The 20,774-nt window shown below is 37.7% G+C and overlaps 1 protein-coding gene across 5 annotated transcripts in view; it reads left to right on the forward strand.

The window, feature by feature from the left end:
- The window catches only part of DENND4C (DENN domain containing 4C), a 113,432-nt gene extending 93,370 nt beyond the window's left edge, over positions 1-20,062 (forward strand). For 3 of the 5 annotated variants that reach the window (XM_067553135.1, XM_067553138.1, XM_067553139.1), the window contains 9 exons: positions 600-709; positions 2,178-2,353; positions 4,634-4,816; positions 6,479-6,668; positions 7,503-7,748; positions 9,321-9,438; positions 11,925-12,078; positions 14,605-14,669; positions 15,024-20,062. In XM_067553135.1, the coding sequence (XP_067409236.1) occupies positions 600-709; positions 2,178-2,353; positions 4,634-4,816; positions 6,479-6,668; positions 7,503-7,748; positions 9,321-9,438; positions 11,925-12,078; positions 14,605-14,669; positions 15,024-15,160 (1,379 nt within the window). In that variant the 3' untranslated portion in view covers positions 15,161-20,062. The remainder of the gene's footprint in view (positions 1-599; positions 710-2,177; positions 2,354-4,633; positions 4,817-6,478; positions 6,669-7,502; positions 7,749-9,320; positions 9,439-11,924; positions 12,079-14,604; positions 14,670-15,023) is intronic. The other 2 variants (XM_067553136.1, XM_067553137.1) reach the window with 2 other exon arrangements.
- Positions 20,063-20,774: the final 712 nt, after the last annotated feature.

Consider the following 20,774-nt stretch of genomic DNA (forward strand, 5'->3'; position numbering starts at 1 on the left):
CAGCAGGACTTCAATGGTTTTGCTAGGTTTTTTTTTATTTTTTTTTAATAAAGAAGTTGACACCCCGTCCCCCCAGCTCCCAGCATCATCCACAGTCTTATCCTTGTTTTTGGCTCAGCCATGGCCAGTGGGTGTTTGATGTGACACTTGCACCCCTAGCTTGATGCTTCTTCTCATTGGTTTTTTATCTTGTTCTTTGTGTGGCTATATATATATCGCTAGTCGAGATGTGTACATTGTACAATAAATACATGGGCAATTCTTTTTGCTCTTCAACTTCCTCCTTTTTTCTTGGTGTAATTTGTTGGACATATGATTCCTATCACTTTTCCTTTCCCCGACTTTTGTTGTGCCAGTATATCATATATTTATTAATGATTCACAAAAACTACTTGGACATACTGATTGCAAATAAAGGACTCTATTGTAATGTTTACATAGTATAATATTATTGCTATAAATTTACTCATACAAAACCTTGGAATTAATTGTTCTGTAGTCTTGGCAATGTCTCTCTTTTCTGTGTTAGTGAAACTATCCATATGAAGAAAAATAAACTACATTTACTTTGGATAAAGAGTCTTATTACTCCTATGCAGGTGAGGTTTCATTCCCAAGAAGTATGAAAGGTCTGGACTCCGAGAAGTCAGAACATGGATCCTCCCACAATACCAGTTTGTCCAGCATCTTCCAGAATTGTGCAATGGAGGTAACATGTCTATAAGTTTATTCAAAAAATATTTTTGGTATGAACAAAGGCATTCAATATATGGGCTGCTTGTATTCCCATGGTGCAAAATGCCCTTTCATTTTATTAATTTCATAAGGAGTTGTTCAGCACTCTTCAGGATCAAATCCTACAATAACTTAAAAAATAAAATTGAACTTCAAGGGGGGGGAACAACCAGAATACCCTCAGAATCATTCTTCTTTGATGATTACTCTTCACTAAAGGGTAATTGAATTAGTGTGCTGCCTTTCATGTCTCCCGTAGTGGCCTATTGGTGCATTTTAACCTTTTATTTGATGTTTACATGACTAACACAAACAGCTCTGCCTCATTATAGCAGTTCTTGCAGCTCTTTAAATTCAGGTATCTAGGACCAAAACAGTCTCTCTTTTAAACAGTTGTTTGATCTTCTGGAGGATTCGGGAGCCTACCTTACTTTTCATCGCACTACATAGTGGAGCAGTTAAGGATAGTAAAAGAAAATCCTTACTACAGACTTTGGAGTGTAACATGTTGTGTTCTATATTTCTATAAGAATGAAACACCAAGAAAAAAGGAGTCACAGAAAATAGACATAAAGAGATTTGAGGTCATATAGTCCATCCCCTGACAGTGCAGAATTATTTCCCTACAGTGTGTTTTGCTCCAATACTTGTCTGGTCCATTGTTTAAAAGAATATAGTCCTGGGACTTCCACCAGTGAAAACTTGCTTAAATCAACCAAGGAAAGAATAGTAAAAACACATCTCCGTCATCTTTTACTATCTGAATATAACCCATATAATCCCTGATCGCAGCTAGAAATACAAAATTTAGCTTTATAGGCATCAAGCTACATTTCAACATTATTTACCAACTCCATGTGTAGAGTTTGTTTTACATATAATTCTGCAGCATTGTGTCTCGTGGTAGAACAGGTAAAATGAGTAAGTATATGCACTTGAACTCCTTCCTGTCTTGTGATGGAGTTTGAGAAAAGCTTTAGATTTCTTCAGTGATCCTCCCGACATCCACGTTTTCAATGTGTGAACCTTTTGCAAGGTGTCCTTACCTGTAAAGACCCAGTAAAACCAGAAATGTATAGATTTATAATAAACATTTTAGAGGCATTTTGTTAGTGTTAATGTTTGAATACTTCATGCCACTTTAAGCATTCAACATACATGTAAATTGCTAAATAAGAGTTGTTCTTTATTTGGCAATTACATAGTGCTCATCATAGATCTCAAAGCACTTGACAAAATGGATGAATGTTGTTCCCATTTTATAGGTAGAAAGTGATGCACCCACAGGCTGAAAAGTGGCCTTTAGCGTAGCAAGTAAATGGCAGAGCTGAGAATGGAACCCAAATCTCCAGTCTGTCATTCTGATGCCATATCTGCTGGGCCACTGTGTGTACTAACCTATAAAACTGTGTAAAAAGGCTAATATTTATTCTCTATTGTAGGTCTTGATGTCAAGTTGTTCTCAGTGCAGAGTTTGTGGAGCATTGGTTTATGATGAAGAAATTATGGCTGGATGGGCTGCAGATGACTCTAACTTGAACACCACATGTCCATTTTGTAAAAACACCTTCTTACCTCTTCTTAACGTGGAGTTTAAAGATTTGCGTGGTTCTGCAAGGTTAGTGAGGTTGCCAAGAGCTTTACCTTTTCCACTTAACTTCAAAATTTGTGTACTGTTTTCTTATAAAATTATGCATATTCAGAGGTTGACTCTTTAGGGGAGGGAACAAAACAAAGACACTTATTACCGCATACAGCTGATGCGCATCACTAGCAGTTTCCATGTTTGTACATGATTGAGATAGTGTACTAAAAATATTGTAAACTATTAAAGATTATAGTAACAGCAGCTAGAGAGCATTGAACTCTCAGGTTGGTCATTTACACTTGCCAAAGGTCTCATTTTCTTGAGCATTCTCCATAGATGTTGCCAGTTGGATGGCAGAATATCTGTTTGTTTGTTTTGTTTTTTTTTAAATCAAGGCTAATGTATGTACAGCTTTTTTTAAATTAAACTTTTCAAAAAAGTTTTATATATGTAAAACTTTGAAAATTTCAACAAGCAATGTTTTTCCCTCCAAGACTGGTTTAGTAAGGGTCATGTTATTGCAAGATATCAGTTGTAAGTTGGTACAGAACTTGGCCAACTAATAGGACCATGATATATAACCCAGAGAGCTTTTTTATTTACAGTCTTTCCAACAACTTTGTATTCTGACACATTAAGCTGCTTGGTGAAGACAGATGACAAAAATCTCAGTCTGAACATAATTTTAAAATGATCTCTCACAGCATGTCGTTAGTGCTATGAAAAGACGGTTACTAACCTTTCCGTAACTGTTGTTCTTTGAGATGTGTTGTTCATGTCCGTTCCAACAGACAGGTGTATATGTGTCGTTTGCACTGCTGCCGGAAGCTTTTTCCCCAGTGGTATCATTGGGGTCAGCTCTCGTGCCCCTTCATGGCACAGTATATAGGGAACTGCCAACCCTCAGTTCCTTCTTACCGGCAACTTTATATAGGAGGACATGTATTTGGAATGGTCATGAGGAACACATCTCGAAAAACAACAGTTACGGAAAGGTTAGTAACCGTCTTTTCTTCTTCGAGTGCTTGCTCATGTCCACTCCAATGTAGGTGAGTCCCAAGCCATAAGTTAGAAGGTGGGGTCGGAGTTTCGCTGTAAACCTGACTGGAGGACCACTTGACCAAAGGCTGCATCGTTTCTTGCTTGTTGTTTGAGTGCATAATGGGAGGGGAACGTATGCATGGAAGACCATGTCGCAGCTTTACAGATGTCCAAGATTGGGACTTGTGCAACAAAGGCAGCCAACGAGGCTTGTGCCCTTATACAGAGTGCTGTTAACTGGGGCAGGTTGTACCATAGACAGGTTGTAGCACATTCGAATGCAAGATGTAATCCAAAAGGAGATCCTCTGAGTGGAGACAGATTCACCTTTCATTCTATCTGCAATGGCCATGAAGAGCTGGGTGGTCTTCCTGAAGGGTCTGGTCCTTTTTATATAGAGCAAGTGCTTGTCTGACATCGAAAGAGTGGAGCCTCTGGTCTTCCCTGGAAGCATGGGGCTTTGGATGGAATACCGGAGGAATATGTCCTATGAATTATGAAAATGTGACACCACCTTCGAAAGGAAGGATGGGTGCGGTCGCAGTCATACTTTATCTTTAAAAAAGACAGTGTTCCAGCAGCTGCCATGGAGGGAAAGAAGGAATTGAGGGAGCAGCAGGGCGGCAATTCCCTATATACGGCGCCATGAAGGCACCACTCCAGTGGGCACCAGAGCTGACCCGGACGATACCACTGGGGAAAGCAGTGCACACGACATCTATACACCTACGTTGGAATGATATGAGCAAGCATGTGAAGAACTAGCTATAAGCTACCCATTCCTTCTGGTTATTATTTACCTCTTACGTAAGATAAAGTAACGAGAGCCAAAGTATCTATAAAGCTTATGCATAAAAGATCCCTGGGAAAACAAGATAATGTTTGTTATATCCCTAATTATACGTGGTCTTGATGTAGCAAATCTTTTTATTGTGAAATAACAAATTTTGTTTAAAGTGGTTACTTAAAAGAGTCCATTTTGGTTTGGCTCTCTCTGCAAATGGCAGAGTAGGGTGGTACATGGACTAACTTTAGATGTTTGGTGTTTTTCTCTATATATTTGTAGTAATGTGAGAGGGATGTCAGTTGCATTTTGGAGCTCAGTGCAAGTCTTCCTGTTGTGGTTTTGGAGGGGTTTATGTGAAGTGCTTCTTTTCTCTTGTACTTTATAATTTTGACTCTAAATATTTGGAAAATTTAACTTTTTAAACATACATTAAATGCATAAGTTTGTCTTTTTTCTTTCTCTTGGTCATGTCATTAATTTAGCTTTTTTCTGAAACAAAGTACCTCTGGAGATAGTTTACATAGTGGAAACATTCCATTAACGACTGATCCTCTGGAGCAGAAACTGATGTCCGGTCCTGATGTTGCTGATTTGATCAGTTTTTCAGATCACCCAAAGCACAACCAGACAATAGCTGAAGAAACCAGCTCTGCAACTGAGCAAAGGTAGAGGGGAAAAGGGGACAAAGGGTTCTTAGTTGCTAAAAAATATATTTCATGATGGTACCGCTAGAAATTACTAGCATTTTCAATATCGTGTCCCTTGTTGCAAAGTGAAAATTTAGCATGCTATTGTCCCACTGTACACTAAATGCCAGTGTGCCAAATATGATATAGAAAAGTCATTGGTTTGTGTTCCCTCACATTTTGCACCTTGTAAGTATAGTTGTGAGCAAATTGCTCTAAGTTCTTCTCTATAAAGTAGTGCCTTAGGAGTAGTCTGCCCATAGAACTGCAGATGGATCTGATAATTCAATTATAGGTGAACTGGAACAATTTCCAATGACCTTTAACATGTATTTTTAAAGTTATTTTAATCATGCACTTTTCCTGTATGTGGAATTAATAGTTTATTATATTATGGAAATAATCCGTTTGTTCGGAATCATCTCTTTAAGGTACAAGGTTTTGGAATATTTAACATAAGGAGTTCTGTAATATGCAGTATTAGCACAACTGTAGAAAAGCTACTGCTCTTGAGGCAGTTTATGAAGAAGCATGTGGGGCAGTAGCCCTGTGTTGTGTAGAATGTGTGTAGATTTAAAAAAAAACAAAAAAACAGCAATTTTTTGCATTTTTGGGGGGACTTTTGCTAAAAATTGAATTTTCAACAATTTTTATCAAACTCAAATTTAATGAAAACTTAAAATTTTCCATTTGGAAAATTGAGTAGTTCTAATTATGCCCTTGTTGGTGAGAGTCTTAATGTGTGAACTTGACATGTTTTATTGTGTAATATTAGTTGATCTTGTGCTCAGATTTTAACTGTCTTACTATCTTACATTACTGTCTCCTAACTCTATTGCAAATGTCTTAGTGGAGCCAAACAAATAATTTGCAACTAAAATCTTATCCCATGAATTTAGCTCCTCTCCTGCTGCAAAATAATATCTCGAAGCAGACTGAAATTTTTTTAAATTATTTATTCTAAAGTAACTGAATTTTTAAAATTATTTCAGCTGTGTGCAGTGCATTGATTGCAAAGAGTTCTGAGAGTATTCATTGTGTGCTGTTGGCTGTATGAGCTGCACTGCTTAGTTATGACTGTCATATGAGTCACATAGTATTGCTTCAGTTCCCTGACAGTAGGAGTGTGGGAGCACTTCTGGCATGAAATTTAAATTAAGATTTTTTGCAAACATTTATGCATGCCATTTATAAACTTGCTTTCTGTGGTTGCTTTTATGCCAGTAAAACTCAATTGCATAACAGTTCTGAGAAAGCATACGCAAGAGAAGGTGGGGTAAAAGTGAGTGTGACCAAAATAAATTAATCTTAAATAGTGAGTATGTATTGATAGAAAATACCTTGCCATTCTTGTCCAGCTCTGTTTCTAAGCAAAGTAGCTGCACCAGAGTGGTGGGATCCATAATGGCAGGTTTTAGTTAAAAGCTTTCAAGCGCATTTCACAGTTTATATGGAGATGTTCTTTTTATATTGTGCTGAGTTTTTCTGTGGAATAGTGTTGTACCAACCCCATGATTGAGGCTTTCCTTTCAGTAGAAAACTAGCTGGGTTACCTGTGAGAATCTTCCTCGGGTTACTGTCTGTCAATAGGCATTAGTGAGTAGTAATGTGTTAACATGTTCTCTTCTGAAACCCAAATAGTGATATGCCAGAAGAACAGAGAGAGGGCCCCAGTGCCATGAAGACGTCTGTCATCAATTCATCAAAACGAGGAGCATCTTTGACTCGAAGCCATAGTGTCGGAGGCCCTCTGCAAAATATTGATCTCTCATACAGACCATCTCATGGAATTTCAACAGTTAGTCTTCCAAATAGCTTGCAAGAAGTTGTGGTAGGTTACAGATAAGAGCTTTGATATTAAATGAATCTAACGCAATGCTAATGAATTGCTGCCTAAACAACCTTCTGCGAGATCTGCTGCTGCTTGCCATTCTTGTATATCGACATTTTCCCCTTTCCATAAGAGTAAAGTATTCTACATATGTCTAGAAATCTTGGCTTTCCCTGGTTCAGTTGCTCTGACATGGTTGAAGGATTGCCCGTCCTGTATATATTTTAAGCAGTGCTTCTTGATTTGAAATGCTTCCTCTGGAAGTACAGAATTGTCCATAACATTTCTAAATTTATAAACAAGTGACCAACATTCTGGAGTGGACCATCTAAAAATAAAAAGAGCATACTATTCCAAGAGATATACGCAAGCTGTTTTATCTCCTGACCTCCCCGCCAAAAAGTGGTTCAGTTGGTTTCTCTTGTGGGGAGAGGAAAGGGGGGAAAATGGAGTTCATTACAGTAGGTACTTCCATGTTAAACAAGGATGTCTTTCCTTCTTAGAGTGGCTGCTGTTCAGCAGTGAAGTTTGTTTTCCACTTGAGCTGCTTCCTAATGGACTTGTATTATAATGTATTGCAACGTTGTTTCTTAATCTTCTGCAGAGTAATTACTTTAACAAGTTTTGTTTTGTGTGGAAAGAGAAGGAAAAGTTCAGAAATCAAAACTGACAACTCAGTTAAAGCTGTTGTATGTTCATTAGTTCCAAAGACTTAGAAATGTTCATGCTGCAGCAGTGCAATATAAGATTGTTATGGGAAATGATCCCCAGGAGTATTTCTAGGAGCCAAAAGTCTTTGACTTTGTAAAGTAATAATTGCTGCTGTTCTTTCAGGATCCTTTAGGGAAAAGGCCTAATCCTCTCCCTCTGTCTGTACCTTACTTGAGCCCTCTGGTACTGCGTAAGGAGCTGGAATCCTTGTTAGAGAATGAGGGAGAACAAGTGATTCACACATCCACATTTATCAACCAACATCCCATCATTTTCTGGAACCTGGTTTGGTATTTCCGGCGCTTGGATCTACCTAGCAACTTGCCAGGACTCATTCTGACATCTGAACACTGTAATGGCGGGGTGCAGGTAGGTGTTTTAAGAGTAACTGATCATGCACAAATATTGCAACATATTGTTTATAGAAAATGTCAGGAAAACCTTGCTTGACAATAGTTTAAAAAAATCTAGACTTTAAAACTAAATTGTACGTTCCTACTTTTAATATTGGTAATAGATTTCTTTGACACTAACTATCTTCAATGATGGTACTGAGTGAAAACGACACTTGGCTGCTGGTCAAACTGTTCTCTGGTCATGGAAAGTCCTTTTTATAAATTTTCAAAAGCTACTAAATATTCTTCTCAATGGCTGCTGATAAGTAGGGAGTAGAAAGAAGCTATGGAGAAAACAACTCATAAACATCTGATTTAATGTATAGCATATCACAGCAAGGCAGATTCCCTGCCACACTGAAATCCCTTTAAGATATTGGGCTGGATTCCATGCTTCGTTCCACCAGTTTTTTGTTAGCGTAACTTCATTAAGTCACATCAGTATAAAAATGGAATAGAAGATTAGAGAATCAGGTATATTATTTTCTGGCATTTTATGCTTTCTTTTAAGGGCCGGATTTTTTTCAAAGATAGGTACACCTCTGACTTCTGCACGTGTGCCAACTGTGAATATTAGTGTTCAGCGGGTATTGGTGCATGCCACATATGACCAGTCGCTCATTCTGCATCTGGTTATTTTGTTAAATTTGAAGTTCTTTCCCTAGCTCTTTAAAAGCTTGAAACATGTAATGGAATAGTCTGTCAGATGTGGCTGAAGCCCCATCACTTGGGAAACTTTACAAGTTAAATTGGAAAATAGCCTGTATTATCAGGGAAAAGCCTACACTGACTGGGAATGAACTAAACAGCTTTCTCCACCATCTCTCACTTCCGATTCATGGAGCAAGTGCATACTCATTCAGAAAGCATTTCTAATTTACAAAAGTTATGAAAAACTGAGCTGTAATTATGAATTTCATGTGTTTATGATAACCAAGCCACTAGGTGTGTGTTACTAGGGATTATTTGTGTTCTTAGTAAATATCTGTGAACAGCTCCCTTTTCCAGCGTGCTCTACAAACAGAACACCTGTTACATAGAGTCCAAATGCTCTCCTTTCTTGGAGCTTGGAAACCAGGTAATGTAAAGCCTTTCCATCAGGATCACCATCTGTTCATAGTGCTTTAGGCACATACCAGCAGGGCAGGGACCATCTTTTTATTTGTGTTTGTACAGTGCATAGTACACTAGGGCTCTGGTCTATGACTCTGGCTCCTAAGTGTTCATGCAATGCAAATAATATATTTATACCAATACAGCCTGTGTAGATTCTCTTCTTACAATACGAATGGCCTTTTTATGGTTCAGCTTCTATCACTCAGGAAGGGGTTTAAGTTAAATCAGAAAAGCCACTCAGTACTGCAGTGCGAATATTCAACTCCTATGAAATCTGCAGTTTAGTCTCTCCATTTTTATGTCTCAAAATGAATAGCGCAAATCTTTTCAGCAACGGAGATGAGAAATAACATTTGTTGGGCCTGTTACCAAGTTTTTAATCGCATGATCCTATGCTGACCTCTTTAAACTTGCCTTTCTCTCATTCTAGCTTCCTTTGTCATCTCTGTCTCAAGACAGTAAGTTAGTATACATCCAGCTCCTGTGGGACAACATCAACCTTCACCAAGAGCCTGGAGAACCTCTATATATATCTTGGAGGAATCTCAGTAAGTGAAACAAGTGTAAAAGATAGTGTGTGGGATAGGGGGTGGGAGGTGATGCTAAACATTTCTTCTTAGCTTGTGGCTCCTTTATAGCTTGTATGCTCTTTATGGCAAGAACTGTCTTCCCCTGTGTTCGCAAAGCACCCACCACATTTGGATGATAACAGTCTAAAGAATGTGAAACTGATATGAAATCATTTGTTGTCTTCCTCCTTTTCATACAAATTGCAGTATTCTGTTCTTTGCATGTTTGTATATTGTAGGAGAGTAAAGAGTTAAAAGCTGGACAAGTAGTCAGGCCTAAATTACAGGGTCAGGGAAAGGGCAAACTTTGTTTCTGTTAACAGACTAACTAAAATTTATACCAATTATCTTTTTTCTTCTCCCTTTCTGGCCATCTGTGTAGGGGATGAGCCTATTGCTATTTCTGTGCAAGGTTTTATGGAGGGAAGAAAGCGTTATCTTCCTTCTCCCCCTGGCATGCCTTTACCTTAAAGAATGTCAGTGTAAAATTTGTAGGTTTTATGGTGATGTGCCTGACCTCTGTATGGTAATCCTGTAAACAACAAACGGGGGCGGGTATAATTACATTTATTATGAGGTTGTTAATATTCATTTCATAGGTGTCACTGTAACCAAATAAGGGTCTATGGGGAGTTGCTGGAAATGTATACGTTTACAATTCTTTTATCCATAACAGTATGTAAAGTAACCCCCTCGTTGCTCACTCCCGGCATGGAGGTGGAATGAGCAGGCAATAAAGGGTTCCGTCTCCCCAATCCGCCCCCGGGACAACCTGTTTGATTATTTCTAACATATATAAGGAATAAAATAGGGGAATATTGGTCAGATGGCAGCCTGTACGTAAACATCAATAAGGGCATGGGTCTGAACTTCCTTGCTGTGTTACTGACCTGCCATATCTGTATACCATGAAAGGGAAAAACTGCTACAAAGGAAAATCTTTCTAAAATAAAATCTTTGCTTTTGTTTAAAAAAAAGTAGTTGCCACCTTTCTCTATCCAATTTACTGTGTGTAGCTGTAGTGTTTATACTAAATGCTTAAATTCATGTGGTTTTCACTACAGCAGGAGAGTTTTGATACATGCATGATGTACTATGTACGCTTGTATTACATCTGTGTCAAACACTATCTTGTTGCACTGAGCTGTTCTACTTGTGTTAACTTTAAGAAATGAGGTCAGAGCTGTAAAACATCAATGGAAAAGAGTACCCATCACACAGGAGCTTTAAATCTAAGCAGACTGATTGAACCAAAAATGTACTGGGAGAACCAGTGAATTGTGTTAGTGTCATTTGCTTTTTGTTTTCTTTTTGTTTTGTTTTATTTAATAAGGGTTGGTGACATTCACATGAAAACATAAATGACAAGTTGAATCTATAACTGTAATTAGCACATCCCAACACACACACTCATATGATGTAAATAAAGGTACAAAAGGTTTGTTTTAAATGTTTTTGTGCTGGAAAACTGGCCAAGTAGTACTGTTGAGAGAACTTGCTGTAAATTCAGAAAATATCTGGAAAATATGTTCACCAAATACAGTGAATCCTGCTTTTATATCCATGTTATCCCAAACTTATTGGAGTGATCTCTGTACCTAATGTGACTTTCATCAACAAATTCCCTTTGCTTGCTGCATACTATGCAGTTTTGCTATGCAGTGTCTGCCTCTAATCTAACTTCCTTTCCCCCTTGATGCACTGTTTTTATTAAGTCAGTTCGTTATCATTTTGGAACCACCAGTTCATGCACCAAAACATTGTGGTTAATGTGTAAATTATGCCTGGCTAGATCAGCTTCTGCTTGTCACTGTTGCAACATTTGTTTCAGTTTCACCATCACTCCTCACACTAATGGTAGCATATGGCCCAAATTTATCAACGCAATTCACTTTTCTTCCTTTACAGATTGTTCTTAAAGGCAGCCTGAGGGCATAAATATTACTATTTTCTTTAGAATGAACTTAACTTTTTGTTCAGTTTGCAGCCAACAAACTAATGCAGCATGTCTGAAATATGGTAGCCTTCAGCAACATGCATCAAATAATCTGATTGTGTGTCTGTCTTCAGGTATGACACAGTTGATGTATTTCAACTAAATATAAATTAACAAGATATTGTAGCATGAAAAAGAACCACTTTTATATCCATGTCAATATACAAAGATTTTGTTACAAAAATATACACCTCAAGCACTGGAGGCAATTTGGTCTTTTGTCTTTGTGCTCTCTTGTCAGGATGTACTCTAGGGGTGTGTATACTTTACACAGACTCTGCCACAGGGTGACAGAATGTGTAAATAGGTAAAGCCATTCCATTGTAGAGGAAACTTCTGCAGGATGGACAAAACTCTACACGCAAAGGCCACCTATATCTTGTCCTTACTGCATGTTTCATAGGAGTGAGACTATTTAAGAATTACATTTATTTTTGTAATGGTGTGAAATGCTGCATTCTTTTACCAGATTCAGCAGAGAAGAAACCATCCGTAGCTTCAGAAGACCAGCAGGCAACAAGCACTTTAGTAGAGAACATCAAACTGAGTATTCAAAACAATAATGTTGTTAAACCTATCAACCTTCTCCTGCAGAAAGTTAAACCAGACATCAAACGACAAAGGTAAAGGGACAGTGTTTTTTCTGTTCTCCACCCCCACCATACCCAAACCTACATCAGGATCACATACCACTTAAGTGTTAAGGCCTCCTGTAGATGGTAATAGAACATTCAACCCCCTATGAGACTCCCAGTCAATACATACACTACATCCAGATGTTTACGATCAGATTTTCATAAGGGATTCTTGAAATCTATACAGATTCTGGCATGTGTGGATCTACTGTGCATTCAGTGGCTGCAGTTATGTGCAAATCAGGTAGCTAAACCCCCAGTTGTGTACACACAAACTGATTTTTACATATAAGAGAAATAAATACACATGCAAAAGCAGGTACAATATATCTGGAGACCTTGGGCCTCGCTGCATGAATCTAGGAAATTTACGTTAGTCATTGAAACCTTTGCATCCCAAAGCACCCTATGAACTAGCTTTACAACCACTGAAGTTCAGCTGCCTGTGAGTTGCTGGCTAGGAGGAATCAGCAGAGCATTTTGCACAATGGTTTTGATTAAAGAAAAAAACTGGCATCTGGAGGATGAGGAATAAGGGTGATAAGAAATATTCCTAAGTTTACCATCTTTCAGGTTTCCAAAAAGAGGACACTGCTGGAGAGTGAGGAGAGGGAGCTGACGGGGGGTACAGTTGGAGGGTGCTGAAGGGGTGTGTGGACTAGGAGAGGTATTTGGGGGATTGTACTGGGATGGGTACCTATGGGTTCTGCAAGGGGGAACCTGCAGCCTCACTCTCAAGGTATGGGGCAGTGTCGCTCCCTGTCACGGTGGCAGGGCAGCTGGCACAGACCTGGGACGCCACACCAGCCATCCATCAGCACCATCCCTGGGGCTAGGAGTCAAGACCTGGGTGGGCAGGATCCTGCAGCTTCAGTGGAGGGACCAATCGGGACACAGAGCCAGCTCTTTCTGAGCTGCAGCGTCTGCTCTGTTAAAAATCTGTACATTTCCTCTTATTTGAAAAATCTGCCCAGACAGAGGGCAGAGGATCAAAAAAGAGGAAATGTCTGGGAAAACCCAGACATATGGTAACCCTCCTTATTCCACACGAGAGTGGTATTATGAGCACTGTATATACCATGCTGCAGTCATATGATGTGATCCTAGTGTATGAACTGTAACAGATATGGCACTTACACTACCATTACAGGTAACTACCATTTTTGATTGGCGTTGCAAGCACACTCCATTGGAAGCACCAACACCCACAAATAGCTGTCTAAAGATAAATCTTGATCAAATCTACAGAGAATGATGCTTCGGGGCACAGACAACATTTTTTGTTTTGGGAGAAGGGAGTGGTGCTAGAGTTTAAAATAAAAAAAAGTTGTTGGATACAGTTTTTATTGGATATAGCTGTTATACTATCTAATTATTATAGAAGGGACAATCCCCTGATAACTCAGTTTGTTCATGTCTGCCCAGGAGGGGTGTGGTGGTCTGATGGTTTCTGTCGCTTGAAGTGCCTCTTTCCCCTGGGGTGTTAGCTGGCTCTTGGTAGCTGGGGCAAGGTTGACAGTCCCTCCTGCAGTAGGCTCTGGCTCCTTTTTTCTCTGGCTGGGAAATGGCTCAGAAAGCAGGGTTTCCCCTTCTTGTAAAGGGGAATTTTGTGTGCCTGGGTGTGGCTTGAATATATCATTTTGATATTGTTGCATGTGTCTTTTATTCTGCAAGCCTATGCCATTCTTAAGTGAGTAGTGACTGAGTGAACTACAGAAACTGTATTTTCAAGGTCTTAAAACAAAATCACGTCATTCGTTAATGCAATACCTAATTTTTTTTTGCTCCTAGTTCCATACACCTATGTGTTTCATAGATGGATAATTTATTATTTTGGGGTGTGTGTGTGTGTGTGTGTGTGTGTGTGTGTGTATGGATAATTCATTAATTATCATTGCCAATCCTAAATGTCAAATCATGAGAAGTTTAAAAATGAGATTTCAAATATACATTTTGGGTTTTTTGTTTGCCTTGTAGTTTGTGAACCTTTAGAGGTCACCTTTTCAACCTATTCTCCACAGGGATGATGGCTAAGACATAATTTTTTAATGAAAGCTGAGATTCTCATATAACGGGTGGCCAAATTGTGACTCATGAGTCGCATGAGGCTCTTTCACAGTTAAATTGTGGCTCATGGAGTCGCCTATATCCCCTCTCCCCCTCATTCTCCACCTATCATACTGGGGTGGGGCACTCAGAGCTTCTGCCCTGCAACAGGGTGGTTGGGCTAGAGGATCCTGCACAGCAGGAAGGGGAGGGTTTTGGGGTGGGGTCAGTAAGTTTGGCCTCCCCTGTCATATAAACTCTTGACTCCAGGAGCTGGGCTCAAAAAAATGCACCAAAAACTGCAGGACTCATATAAAATCATGAGTTGCTAACAGACATTTACAGTACAAATAAGATTGGAAACATAGTTAAAAAAGCTGTGTTTATAGGAGGTAAACATGCCTTCAGCATTGACTTCTTGTGGGTAGTTTGTGCTTGCATTGACTCACATTTTAAAATATTTTACAGGAGTTTTTATAGAGAAATCCTTTTCCTGTCTTTGGTGTCTCTTGGGAGAGAGAACATTGACATTGGTAAGTTGAAAATATTGTGAAATGTGCATAATGTTTGTTTGAACAAATAAATTCAAGAGAAGGCTCAGTGTGTTTGGCCTGATAGGATAGCTAACTTTAAAAAATTGGCATTTGATTCAAGGATTTCTAACCAGCTGTTCGGTTTGCAGCCTTCCTTACTTCAAGAGTAACTGATGAATACTATTATAAGTGTTGCTTTTGTAATTCTCAATCACCATTCATTTAAAACAGCTAGATCTTGCAGAGTGATACATTTAAAAAAAAAAAAATAAACTTCATTTTTGTGGAAAATGTTTACGGTGTGCACTTGAAGTAATTTAAGCAGCACTTTCAACTATGCTCCGTTTATTCCAGAGGCCTTTGACAGTGAGTACAGACTTGCATATAAAAGTCTAACAACGGAGGTGCTTGAGAAGATGCAGAAAATTGATGTACCACCAAGCAGAAGTGTGGAGTGGTGCAGGAAATGCTTTGGAGCACCTGTCATATAAAAATAAGGGAAGAGGTGATAGAACTTCACAAGACAAACACAGGTGGGACAAAAACTCAGAATGTGTAGATTTGGATTCAAGCTCCTAAAAGAAGACTAAATCCAGCAAGTTGTATACAAATCAAATCTCTATTTGGGACAAGTTCTGATTTTTCTTTTTTCATCTCTTGAAATAGTGAAAAGTGCTATAAAATACCTTAAAATTTCTTAATACCAAGAATATTCGGTTCTTGAATGGCTTATCTGCCTTAACTTTATTTTTCTGTATATATTTTTTTTCTTCTTGCTTGTCCTCCACCTTTAGCATCAAGTGGTTGAGAAGGGAGATGATGGTTGAATAAGAGCATTTAGTTGATGGCTTTCTTAAGGACCATCAATATTGGGATATTTTATAAGTGTATGTTTTGAATTGCCTTTCTAGCCGAGTAGCATGTTAAGTGGGATCAGTAAAGAGGGATCTGTTTGTTGCATATGTGTGCAGCATGTATGTATATATTTATGGATTGCGACTTGCAGTGTGGCTATTTTAGACAGGCCACAATACCAAACAATAGCTTTAGTTATAGCTTTCTTCTTGACAATAGTTCCTGTTCCAGTCAATAATCTAAACATCTATTGATTGACAATAACCCTTCCATTTTGGCTATATTATAAAACATTAGTTTTTCTCTATTCAGTGTCCTGTTCCATGAAATTAGCTATATTGTGACTATATATTGCTTTGTTCTTCCAGACAATGATGGGTTTCTGCCCTGAGCAGCTTGGAGATGTGTGTCTTCCTGCAAGCTAAGGAGATAGTTTAATGAAATGGGGGTGCAAAAAGTTTTTGACATAAACCGATACTGACCAGAAATTAAGATTATTTTTCCAATTAAAAATTGGATGAACTTGCAGCTTCAGGCACTACTGCCCCTCACCTGGTATCTTTCTAACTTGTGGGATAATTATTTTGCACTGTAAGTCCAGATTCAATATATTTTACTATACATTTCCATCCCTTACTGAGGAAGTAACTCCTGGAAGAAACAACTAAGGGAGAAGGGATTAATGAATTATTAAAACAATGTGATTTAGGCATGGTTCCACTTTCATCTTGAATGTATTCTGTTCATACAACTCCCATGCCAGCATATTTACTCATTTTTCACGTTTCAGTCATTTAAACTCTTTACAAAGATCAGGGGCACTAGGATCTCATTGAAAGTGCTAGTAACTGAACCCCTCCTCGGAAACATCAAAATATTTTTAACATCTTGCTAACAAAACATTTTTATAAGGTATGTGTGTTCCTCAAAGCAATGGATTTTGCACTATTGGTATCAGAAAATATTTTTGGCATTGTAGGTGGGATGTTCACATTAAAAAAACCCCAAACAATTGGAGATCCTAGGCCATGCTAATAAATAAAGTTCATTTGGAATCCCCTCAGAATGAAAATATTGAGCATTTTCAGTTCTCAAAAGCAAAGAAGCTCAAGTGCAGTATGAAAACGTTACCTGTTTTTTTCTGTCATTTTAGCTTTTTGACTTCATTTGTTGTTTTGCAGATTTCAAACCAGTTCAGCAATGAGTATAGAGTAGTCTGATACTCACCTGTGGAATCGGTGCTTTTTCTTCTCCCTGCTCCCCTCCCCACCAATATAATGAATTGTTCATATTTTAAATTTAAAAATCCCTGTGAAGCATGAACACTTACACTTGTATTATAGTAGTTGCTAATCTAAATAAGTTTTATACAAATAGCAAAGATTGTGCTTAATACTTCACTACTAGCTAACTACAGCAGCACAAAGATTAAATTATCACCTCTCTGATCATCCTAAATAATAAGCAACTAAGTTTTATGGTTCCTTGGAGTAATTTAAATGGCAGTACACTTTGAGCATACTAAAGATTTAGCTATCTTATTTCCCCTGGCTGCAGAAAATCTTTACAATATGTTGTTTTGCTTACTGGGTAATAAAATAACTGGATTCCTTTTTCACCCTCTGATGGACATACTTGTAAATGATGTTTTTTCATCAATTTTTTTAAAAGCCCTCTCCTATACATTGTTGCAAATCTTCAGCAATCTGACACCCAGCTTCTGTAAACATCGAGTGGCTTGTGTGTCATAGTATCTAGTACTAAGTGTTTGTTTCCTAAACTTAGTTTCCCTTTACACACTATAAAAACAGATATCCTAAGACTAATGAGGTAAAAAGGATACTCTTTATGCTCCTGGATCATTCCTGTAGAGGATTTCACGTCCCTAGATTTACTCTATTATATTGATTTCCTTGCATGTTAAACATAGCTTCTATTCTGTTGTACATACATGATTCATAGCTAGCTGAAAGCACTGTGTGAAACTAAATGAAGTCAGTCATAAAGAACGTGTTGAGGACTATTGTTTCTGTTGGATTTGGGTTTTTTTTAATACAGCTTGGTTTTTAATTCTAGTTTTTAATAGCTGGTTACCTGGCTAACTCTAGAATAGATTCCATTATGCAGGAGAAAAGTGAAGGTCCGAAAGGTGACTATGTAGCAATTTTTCATCTGGCATGCTAGATTTACTCACAAGAACTTGGAGCAAAGCAAATCCTGAGGGCTCCTTCTAAGTTGCTGCCGCCTTCTTATCACATACCACTTCCTGTTCCTCCGTTTGATTTCTTTATATGAAATGTTTAGCTGCAGATGTTAGAGACTGAGGCAAGTAGTCTTACAGCTGGATTTTCAGAGGTGAGTCCTTATCTTATCTGAACATGCAAACCACTATGACTGTACTTGGAAAACAGCTATGGCACCTGACTAGACTTGAATGCACGTTAATACCCACATGATCAAAATGCATGAGGACAATTCCTTGAAGCTTTTCCATTTGCATTTTAACTGGATTTTCCCTCCAGAAATTATAAACTATGGGGGAGCAGAGGTGGGAGAATGAGTAAAATGAAAGCTTCTTGACTAAGAATGAACATTTATAACTATTCCCCAGTGATCCAAATGACCTTAAATCCATCGTGCATGAATGAGCTTTCCCCAGATGTCATTTAAAAAGGAATATGAATGAGTTGAGCTCCAGTTCTTTCCTTCTGAATAAGCAGAAAAGAAATGCCTTGTTCACTTGGGAACTCCTGGCTTCCAGAGGCAGAGCCGTTCTAATCAGGCATGTAACCAGCAGCCAAGGGTGGGATGGAGGTGTTTTCATTGTATGCCTTTTAGAAACCTAATTTATAATCAGAAAGATAATGGTTGCTGGTTACTATTGCCTGAAGAGCTTGCTATTGGGCTGCACAAAGTCAGGGTCCAAACCAAAATGATCACATAAGTGGAGCTGGGAGCAACTTGATTTCAAGCAAGCTGAAGTGTATGAGAGTGCTTGAGTGAACCTGAGAGATGTTAAAAGGAGCGTTAGGATAAAACAGATAACAAACACAAGGTAATCTCTTTGAATTTACATGGTCTTCAAAATTTAGGACTACTGGTTAACTGTGTGAAGAGAGCAATGTATTTTGCAATGTACATCTAACTCTAAATGCACCAAATCTGCCTTTTTGCCCTTTTACTAAACAAAATAGCTATATTTTCTGTAAAGTTAAATGGGTCTTTAACAGTTTGAAATCAAGATTCTTAATGTAGATCTTTTTTTAAATCTTGGATGTGCATAGTGAATAAATTCCAGAACATTACAAAGATGAATTGTAATTATTGTAAATGAAAATGCAATAGATTCCAAAAAGTTTGTGTGTATAGAACAAATAGAAAACTGAATTAAAAGGCTGTGCGGATGTACCATGAAAGTAGAACATTTGTGTACAATGCTGATAGCCATATTCTGTCTTCATTATTTTATATAATACAAGTTAAGACAATAACTTCTTAATGGAAAAACTATTTTATTTAGTAAATGTATCTTAAACTAAATTATATTCCACTTTCTCAAAAAACTACCAAGTTAGTCTTACTTATATCTGAATTTCATATGTTGGCTAAATGCTTAATTCACATTGCACTTGTGAATTACTAGGCTTTTTCCACCCTAACTGTGAATGATGATTTTTTTCTGTACTGCCCCAATTTTAGGATATACATGTACCTTAGCTTGAGTTTACTATTTTCATATAAATAACTACAGCATGGGATATGTTTGCAAAGTGTGTATTAGACCATAGAAATTTATTTTTTATAACAACTTTGTTTAAAAAACTTTTTTTTAAAAGTAACTGAATCCAGCCTAAAGCAGAAACTTGTTTTTAAATATTAATCAATTTCTTCAATGCAAATAATTGTATTTCATTAACGGTTGAATCTTTTTAGTCAATTGATAGCTTTTACAAATAAAAATTCTTTCATTTAACCAGTTGAAACCTTCAGGTGCCTTCTATATATCAGCTTTTCCTTTTGGACCTTTTCAGAAACACCACCTCTCCACTCCCTTGTAAACTGTAAATGCTGAAACTGAACAGTTGAGTTGGGTGCAGTTCTGTTTTTACTGTGCTGTATTTTGTGATACATATTAGGAAAGAAACAATAGTTTTTTGTCTTTTCTTCTGCATCGATCAGTGGTGCAAATAAAAGGGATTATGTTTCCTGTTTTTTACAAGCACACTGAACTCCTTTTAGGAGCTTAAAAATAAACTATGTTAATGAGGATAAACGGAAGTAGTGTGAATAAATTATCAATTTATTAAGTGAGTTGGTAAGTTTTCTATTAAAATAATGCAATAAAATTTGCACTGGTTTAGAGTCTGTTGGTTTGTGAGCTGGTCAAAAATGACATCCATTTACTGTGCTTTGGTCTTACAATTATTTCTCTGTAATGTTTTGTACATTTGACAAATGTTTCTTGGCACTTTGTTTATTCTGAATTTTGTATAGCTAAGAAACATCTGTATTTCTCAAAATAAAATATGTACAACTGCTGTCTAGAACTACCATTTTTTAATTTTTGTCATCGAAGCTCTTTAACACAGAGGTAAACTTAGAATGGTGGGTTCAGGTTGTGCAAGAGTACAACATACTGTCAGTTAAAGAAAAAGCCAGCATCCTCCTCAGTTAATCCATGCTTCTAGCTGAAAATTTCACACACACAGTTGGGTAATTCAAAGTTATCATTCCCACAGTTGCTGTGACTCCACAACTTTGTTGTATTACTATATAGGTCTATATATAATGCCTCCATAGATCTTCAGTTTAGCAGAGATGTTTGCTGTGTGAGCCTGAATTCAGTGTGTGAAATCTCAACCATATAATTATAAAGTAACCTTAATGCAAATTATTATGGAAAAATTGTCAGCCCAAGCACAGATTAAGGCTGTTGCTTTTTTGGCAGTCATGGCTTTGAAGTCTTGCTTGAGAACTGGAAAGTCAAGTACTTTTTTTATGTAATAAAAATGTAAATTATTTTAATGGATTAAGCCTCTACTCCTCTATATTGGACATAACAGGATCGAATATTGAAAATTTAGTATTGTTTACGATCAGATTGCCTGGGGTGACAGCATGATTCTTTCTGGGGAGTGGGAGGAGGTGGCTAAAAGTCAAGGTTCTTGCCATAAAATTATAGCCATGAAGCTCCTGCAGCTTTTAACTATAACCCTATTCTGTAACCTGTCAGGAAAGAAAATGACTTGG

The sequence above is a fragment of the Emydura macquarii genome, unplaced genomic scaffold (assembly GCF_026122565.2).
Source record: "Emydura macquarii macquarii isolate MOO-44397 ecotype Brisbane River unplaced genomic scaffold, CSIRO-AGI_Emac_v2 contig_1451, whole genome shotgun sequence".
Lineage (NCBI taxonomy): Eukaryota > Metazoa > Chordata > Testudines > Chelidae > Emydura > Emydura macquarii.